Raw genomic sequence first — 7,847 nt, 5'->3', positions numbered from 1 at the left:
AGAGTTCAGAAAAATTTGCGGAACGGGCGCCAAGCAGCACTTGGGTGCATGTCTGACCCTCTCCACCTGCATGGCTGAGGGTGACGTGTTATATGGGACTGAGTGCCCATCAGCTTTGGAGGGAGGCTGGGACACAAACATCCCAACGGCTCCACGCATTTGAGGGGTGGATGCTGTGTGATGGCGTGAAGGGCATTCACTCGGTCAGCAAACACTCGCCCAGCACCTGCTTTGTGCCTGGCCCTGTGCTAGGAGGCAGTGGCCATGACGGCCACAGCCCTGCCCTTACGGGGCTCACAGCGCAGTGGTGGGACAGACACTTTTGGTTTGGGTCACTGCCCTTCGACCTTGGCTGCTGGTGGGGAGCCTGATCTGATCACACCGATTACAAGAGAGTTTGGCCAACATCCAGTTTGTCAGAAAAACTTGATCTACAGAGTTTCTGCTCTGGCACAGTGAAAGCCAAAGCACTTACAACGGCCTCTTGCGGGACTTTGATCACTTCCCCTTTACAAATTCCTCCCCCACCCCCCACGCCTGATGACCTCTCTTCTACTTTGTCTCAATGAATTTGCTTATTCTAGCTGCCTCATTGTTAAGAACAATCATGCATATCCCTCCTTCAATGTCTGGCTTATTTCGCTTCGCCTGAGGTCTTCCTTTGTTCCTGAGGCGGTTTGTGCCAGAACCTCGTTCTCCTTCAGGGCTGGATACTATTTCCTTGCGTGGCTCCCCGTTTGCTTATCCGTTCATCTGTTGCTGGACGTGGGTCAGGGTGTTTTTACCTTTTGGCCATTGTGACTAATGCCACTGTGAACATTTGTGTGCAAGTATCTGTTGGCGCCCCTGCTTTGAATTCTTCCGGGGCCTGCAGCTCGAAGTGGCCTTTGCTGGACCATATGCGGGTTTTCCATGTGACTTCTTGAGGAAGCCCCACACTGGCCTCCACGGCAGGTGCACCATTTTACATTCCAGCTGCAATGCCCGAGGGGTGCATTTTTTCACACCCCTGCCAACATTTGTTATTTTTATGTTGTTGTTTTTTTCATTTGTTTTAATGTTTGTTTATTTTTGAGGGAGAGAGGGAGACAGAGGATCTGAAGCAGGCTCTGTGCTGAGAGCAGAGAGTCTGATGCCGGGATCGAACTAGGGAACTGCGAGATCATGAGCTGAGCCGAAGTCAGATATGCTTAAGGAACTGAACCACCCAGGTACCCCGTTTTTTTTTTTTTTAAATGGTTATTTATTTTTGAAAGAGAGAGAGAGAGAGGAAACGTGCGAGCGGGGGAGGGGCAAAGAGAGAGGGAGACACAAAATCTGAAGCAGGATCCAGGCTCTGAGCTGTCAGCACAGAGCCCAACGTGGGGCTAGAACTTACTAACCTAGAACTCACAAACCCGGGAGATCATGACTTGAGCTGAAGTCAGACTCTTAACTGAGCCACCCAGGCACCCCTTGTTGTTTTTAATAGCCACCCTAGTGGATGTGAAGTGGTATCCCATTGTGCTTTGGTTTTTTTTAATTTTAATTTTTATTTTTTATTTTTTTTAAATTTTTTTTTTCAACGTTTATTTATTTTTGGGACAGAGAGAGACAGAGCATGAACAGGGGAGGGGCAGAGAGAGGGAGACATAGAATCGGAAACAGGCTCCAGGCTCTGAGCCATCAGCCCAGAGCCTGACGCGGGGCTCGAACTCCCGGACCGCGAGATCGTGACCTGGCTGAAGTCGGACGCTTAACCGACTGCGCCACCCAGGCGCCCCTGTGCTTTGTTTTTTAAGATTTTATTTTTAAGTAATCTCTCCATCCAAGGCGGGGGCTCAAACTCACAACGCTGAGATGGAGTCGAGTGCTCCCGCAGACTGAGCCAGCCAGGCTCCCCTCCATTGTGCTTTGGATTAGCATTTCCCTAATGAGCACCTTTTCATGGGCTGGTGGGCCATTCATATATTTTCTTTGGAGAAATGTCTATTCAAGTATTTTGCCCATATTTGAATTGGGTTGTTTTTTGTTGTCGAGTTGTAGGAGTTCTTTATATATCCTGGATACTAATCCCCTACCAAGTATATGACTTGTGAATACTTTCTTCTATTCTGCGGGTTGCCTTTTCACTCTGTTGATAGTGTCCTTTGATGCACAAAAGGTTTTAATTTTGATAAAGGCCGATTATCTATTTTTTGTTGTTGCCTGTGCTTTTGGTGTCCCATCTGAAATCCCTACAAAATCCAATGTTATGAAGATCTCTCCCCCCATGTTTGTTTGTTTGTTTGTTTTTTTAACTATGATTTTTCTCCTGTCTTCACAATAATTCTTCTAAGAGTTGTGGAGTGTTAGTTATGTTAGGTCCTTGACTCATTTTAATTTTTGTATGTAGTAGATAGTAAGGGACCAACTTCGTTTTTGTTTGTTTTCCGTATGAACACCCAGTGTTCCCAGCACCATTTGCTGAAAAGACCACCCTTTCCCTGTTGAATGCTTTCGGCACCCCTGTAGAAAATAATCAGCCCTAAGGGCACCTGGCTGGCTCAGTCGGAGGAGCATGTGACTCTTGACCTTGGGGTCATGAGTTTGAGCCCCATGTTAAGTGGAGATTACTTAAATAAATCTTCAAAAAAAGAATTGACCATTGTTAAAAAAACATTTCTTTCTGATACTCCCGTGAATGTGAAATTAAAAATTAACAAATGTCTACACCTTTTCTCCCATTAACCTGCCTGTGTTCAGTTTATTTTCCAGACCCAGCCATGGAACGTAGGAGGGTAGGACGGAAGTCTTTTCTCTCCTATGGTTCTGGCAACAACGATGGGGTATCGTGGCCTGGAACCTTCTGCCCACTGCAGAGGCTGCCGCTGAGAGACCCTGGGGCCTGGCAAGGCAGAGAAGGTAAGAATTCTTTTCGGTCTGCTGGATCTCTGCACAGGGTCACGAAGCCAAGTCATACAAACCTCTGCCATCCCTTCGCTTCCTAAATATACATTAGCCGAGAAAAACGTTTGTGTGAGGGACGCCTGGGCGGCTCAGTCGGTTAAGCATCCAACTTGGGCTCAGGTCGCGATCTCACGGTTTGTGAGCTCGAGCCCCGCATCCGGCTCTCTGCTGGCAGCTCACAGCCTGCTTTGGATCCTGTCTCCCTCTCTCTCTCTCTGCCCCTCCCCTGCTCATGCTCTGTCTCTCTCAAAAATAAATAAACATTAAAAAAAAAAAATTTGTGTGAACTAGTTCTTTGGGTATAGCGACTTCTGTGATTACTGTCTGAGTGCGATTGATTTCTCCTGACCCTTTCCCTTCCGGAGATGGTTTTCTGCCTCTGTCTCCTGTGCTGTTTATCATACGGAAAAATCACAGGGGAGGACAAAGGCAAGGGTCCTACAAGCCCGATGCTCAAGCTGGCCTCACAGCCTGGCAAGTTGGCGGGTTTCACCCTACTGGCGTCTCCCTGGACACACTTCGCTGAAATTCTCCTCTCTCTCCCCCAAGTCTGGCCTCACCTCCTCAGCAAATTCATTTAATCCCTAAAACGCCTCTGACTTACCCAGAAAATCCCTCAAACACCCAGCTGCCAGAATGAACTTTCCTTTTCCTGCAAAGGTTCCAGAAAGCACTCTGGCCTGATGGCTCGGCCCAGGGGACACAGGTTCCTTCCGTAAATGCTGATGGGGAGGAAGGTAATTTGGCAGAGGCTCCGGAGGGAAGGGAACACGGGGCCCAACAACTCCTACTTCCCAGGGCTCTGTAATCAAACCCATCAGCTTCGGGACCTGAGTGCATGCTGGGCCCCCACTGAATGTAGCTTCTGGCCCCTGGACAGCAGCGGATCCTTCATTCATTCATTCATTCATTATTTTAAGAGAGGAAGGAGGGAGGGGGAGGGAGGGAGAGAGGGAGAGAGAGAGAGAGAGAAGAGAGAGAGAGAGAATCCCAAGCAGGCTCCTCGCCATCAGCACAGAGCCCAAGTCAGGGCTCGAACTCATGAACACCCGAGATCATGACCTGACCCGAAATCAAGAGTCAGGCGCTTAACTGACTGAGCCACCCAGGTGCCCCTCTCTCAATATAAACTTAAAAAGGGGCGCCTGGGTGGCTCGGTCGGTTGAGCGTCCGACTTCAGCTCAGGTCATGATCTCGCAGTTTCTGAGTTCGAGCCCCGCGTTGGGCTCTGTGCTGACAGCTCAGAGCCTGGGGCCTGCTTTGGATTCTGCGTCTTCTCCTGCCTCTGCCCCTCCCATGCTCATGCTCTGACTCTCTCTCTCTCTCTGTCTCTGTCTCTCAATAATAAACATTAAAAAAAAAAAAGATAAACTTAAAACTTTTTCACCTTCTTCTGTTAAATAGTTTATGCTCCCTTCGAACTCAGGGCCTTTGCACATGCTTCCCAAGCCCCCCTCCCCCGCGCCAGCCATTCTACTCCACTTCCTCCAGTCTCACTTGCTTATACCTTCAGGGCTCAGCTCAACCTCCCGCATCACTTCCTGGGGAAGCCATGTGACCTCCCCCCATCTGCCCAGACAAGGTCAGCGGGATCTCGGCTATGTCCTCACAAAAGTCCCGTACTTCTTTCCGGCACTAATCACAGTGACAGAAAACTTACCGCTAAAGTATAAATCGCAATTATTGAATCTACCCATTTATTTAGGAGAGTATCTTATTAATGTCGCCCTCCCCCAGTGGACTGAGCTCTGTGAGGGCTTGGACCAGCTCTTGTGCCCCTTGTGTCCCGCACAGGGCAGGCACAGGACAGGTGCTCAGTAAGTGTGCTGAATTAACAAAATGTGAATAAATGCAGCCCCGGGGAAAAACACAAGGCATCCCGATTTCCCAGCGACAGCTTCCCCCTCAATAGGCCAGAAGCGAGAGCTCTCTCAGAACCCTCATTCTCAAGAGAAATCACCAATGAACCTAGCCCAGCTTAGAGGGGGAGCCAGGACAAATTCTCCACATCAGTAAATGTTTTGAGTTGTTTTTTTAGTGTTTTATTTGAGACAGAGCATGAGCAGGGGAGGGGCAGAGAGAGAGGGAGGCACAGAATCTGAAGCAGGCTCCAGGCTCCAAGCTGTCAGCACAGAGCCCGATGCGGGGCTTGAACTCACAGACCGCGAGATCACAACCTGAGCTGAAGTCGGACGCTCAACTGACTGAGCCACCCAGGCGCCCCAATCTTTTGAGTTTTAATAGGACAGGCACAGAGTACTCTTTCTCACTTCTCTATCCCGGGGGACGCAGCTGCAGGTTGGGATTAAAAAGTAGGGGAGGGGGATACGTGTGAAGGGGACAGAGGGACCAGAGCTGGGCGCACAAGAGAGGGCAGAGAGTCTGCGAGCCCCAGACCCGGAGCCGAGCCAGAAATCCAAATCCCTGGGGCCTCCAGGGACCAACACAGTAAGCAAACACCCAGTGTGTGCTCTTCGTGTGCAGATTGGTGTCATGAGGCACCCAAAGTTCCCCAAGCAAGCCTGTATTGGGCGCTAGGTGCCTGAAGGGCGCCACTGTGAGCCTGGAGAGTCAGGAGGAGACCCATGTTGCAGCTAGAGCTTGGACACAAAAGGCCACCTTGGCTTGGAGAGTAAGGGGGACATACCAACTTGGTCTGGAGGATCTGGGGAGATGCCCCCTTAGGCCTGGAAAACTGGAAGGACTCCCTTGGGGCAAGGGGGGCCTCATTTTGGGCCATGGGGTGGGGGGGCTATGGAGCTCAAGATCAGGTAGGTAGTATAAATAAAATGGGAAAAGCAAAAGCAGCTCTTCTGAAAAAGTAAAAAAGAAAAACCAACAGCAGCTAATCCTAAGGGTACAGCTGGATTCAGGAAACAAGATGGGGCGCAGAGGGTGGAACCAAGCCCAAGGACTGGAAGCGAGGAGACGGTGGAGGACGAACTAGGACGTGGAACCAGGGCCGAGCCTGAGGAGCAGAAAAAGGACCCAGCCTGTGGGGACAAAATTCCAGAAGTGGTTCTAGGACCAGAGGCAGAGACAAGGGAGTGAAGGAAGATGCCACGGAACCTGCACCAGATTCTGGGGCTCCTATGCGAAGAAGCAAGACCAGGCCCTGTGGGCAGAAACCAAACTCGAGAAAGGCAGAGCGCAAGAAAAGGTGAAGCAAGGTGAGACCCCGGGACGGAGAAAGATCAAGGAGCGACTGGTTACCCAAGGGCTGGAGCCAAGCCTCAGCGACGGGCTCGGAACCAGGGAGCAGCGACAGGGACAGGACGGGGTGGGGAGGAACCTAAGCTAGAGGTGGGGCGGGGCTGCACAATTATTACCCGCCCCCTCTACACACACAGAGCGTTATCCTGGGGGCAAAACAGCAAGATGGGAGGGGAACTACACAGGATACAGAGCCAGGTCCCGGAGGCCTCAAGGACCACCCCCAGGGCGCAGAGTCAGGCGGGGTTACGGCTAAGCTCGCGGTCCCTGATCTTGCTCAGGCTCAGTCCCCGGCACGCCGCGGATGTCGGGCAGCAGGCGGCAGCCGGCCACGATGTCCAGGCGCTCGGCCAGCGCGCAGAGGTCTCCCCGCGCCAGGCGCACGCTGTGGGCGGCCGCCAACCCTGCCGCCTGGGCGGCCGCAAGTCTACTGGCCAGGGCGGCCACATCGCGGCCGGCGCGGCGGTACACGCCGCTCACCGCGGCCGCCACGTCGTGGTCCAGCCGCGCCTGGCTCTCGGCCAGCCGGAGCTGCAGCAGCGTGCGCGCGGGGGCTGGCGCCGGCATCTCCTCGGTCCCCCAGGTCTCCCCGGCCCTTTCCCGCTGCACCACGAGCGGAGGCAGGTCCCCCGGCGCGGCCTTCGGCTCCGAGTCCGAGTCGGTCTCCGCGGCCTCCCCGGCCACCCGCAGCCCCGTAGGGCGGCCGCGCGTCGGGCCCGAGGGGCCCAGGTACAGCTCCTCCTCCTCCGACGAGGACGCTGAGAGCTCCGAATCCGTCTCGGCCGCCTCCCCCGGCACCACCGTCTCGGGCCTCCGCGGCGGCCTCCGCCGACGACCCTGGGACGCCATGGGGCCGAACTAGGGAGAAGAGGGGCGAAGGGACGGCATGAGAGGCACCTGGCGGTGGTTTAAGAGTGCATGTTCTGGATTCCCACCCCTTTCACTGACTAGCTTAGCGATTTTTGGCGATCTGCTTCCCCTGCCTGGGCCTCAGTTTCCTCTTCTGTAAACGGGCTCGTCATCCCTGCTGCCAAAGATGAGAGCTCCTGGACCCCACCATCTTTGTGTCCTGACAGGGAAACCGAGGACCAGATGGATGAAGGCTCGGAGGCCCGAGCTTCCAGAGTCGTAAACCTAGCTCTTTCCGATTTTGCCTCCTAGAGGCCACACCCTCCAACCTGTCCTCCAAGCCGGTGTCAGATCCGGAAGCACACGAGCTGCTGAGCGGCTCAGGGACCAGCGCCAGGGTCACAGAAAGAAGGACAACCCAGGGGGACTTTGAAGGGGGGGGGTAGCGTACACTAGTGGGGGCGCGGGGAAGCGCCGACACCGAAGGCCATACCTGTTTACCGAAGCTCCGAGCCTGGAAGATCCACTACGCAGCCCAAGTGCCCCGCCTTCACCGAGGGAGCCCCAACCAATAGGGAAGCGGATAGAGCGGGCATGGCGGCCAAACACGTGGGCCACTCGCCTACCAACCAGGAAGCAAACCCTCAAAACCAGCGGTGGGCGGGTACAAAGCCACGTGAGGAGAGGTATGACCAATAGGAAGTCGGCTGGGCTGGCGCTTCCGGGTTGTGCTGCGCGGCGAGTGGACAAATAAAAATTTTTTAAAACGAGGTTTGCCGCCTGCAACGAGTGATTCGGCCAATGGCGATGCTCGAAAACCCGGAAACCGACAGGAGACGAAGAGAAGGGCGGAGATG

The 7,847-nt window shown here is 53.6% G+C and overlaps 1 protein-coding gene across 1 annotated transcript; it reads right to left on the bottom strand.

Moving 5' to 3' along the window:
* Positions 1–4,947: 4,947 nt before the first annotated feature.
* BLOC1S3 (biogenesis of lysosomal organelles complex 1 subunit 3) lies at positions 4,948–7,825 on the bottom strand. Its single transcript, XM_086690094.1, has 2 exons — positions 7,484–7,825; positions 4,948–6,999 (listed from the first exon to the last, which is right to left on the bottom strand). The coding sequence occupies exon 2, from the start codon at positions 6,988–6,990 to the stop codon at positions 6,394–6,396; it is 597 nt and encodes a 198-aa protein (XP_086546220.1). The 5' UTR covers positions 6,991–6,999; positions 7,484–7,825; the 3' UTR covers positions 4,948–6,393.
* Between the last annotated feature and the right edge of the window lie 22 nt (positions 7,826–7,847).

The sequence above is a fragment of the Puma concolor genome, chromosome E2 (assembly GCF_028749965.1).
Source record: "Puma concolor isolate L17-30 chromosome E2, mPumCon1.1.hap2, whole genome shotgun sequence".
NCBI lineage: Eukaryota > Metazoa > Chordata > Mammalia > Carnivora > Felidae > Puma > Puma concolor.
This window is presented reverse-complemented; position numbering and strand designations above follow the sequence as displayed.

Coding starts and splice junctions, on each gene's coding strand:
- BLOC1S3 (XM_086690094.1), bottom strand. CDS start 6,990: ATGGCGTCCCAGGGTCGTCGGCGGAGGCCGCCGCGGAGGCCCGAGACG.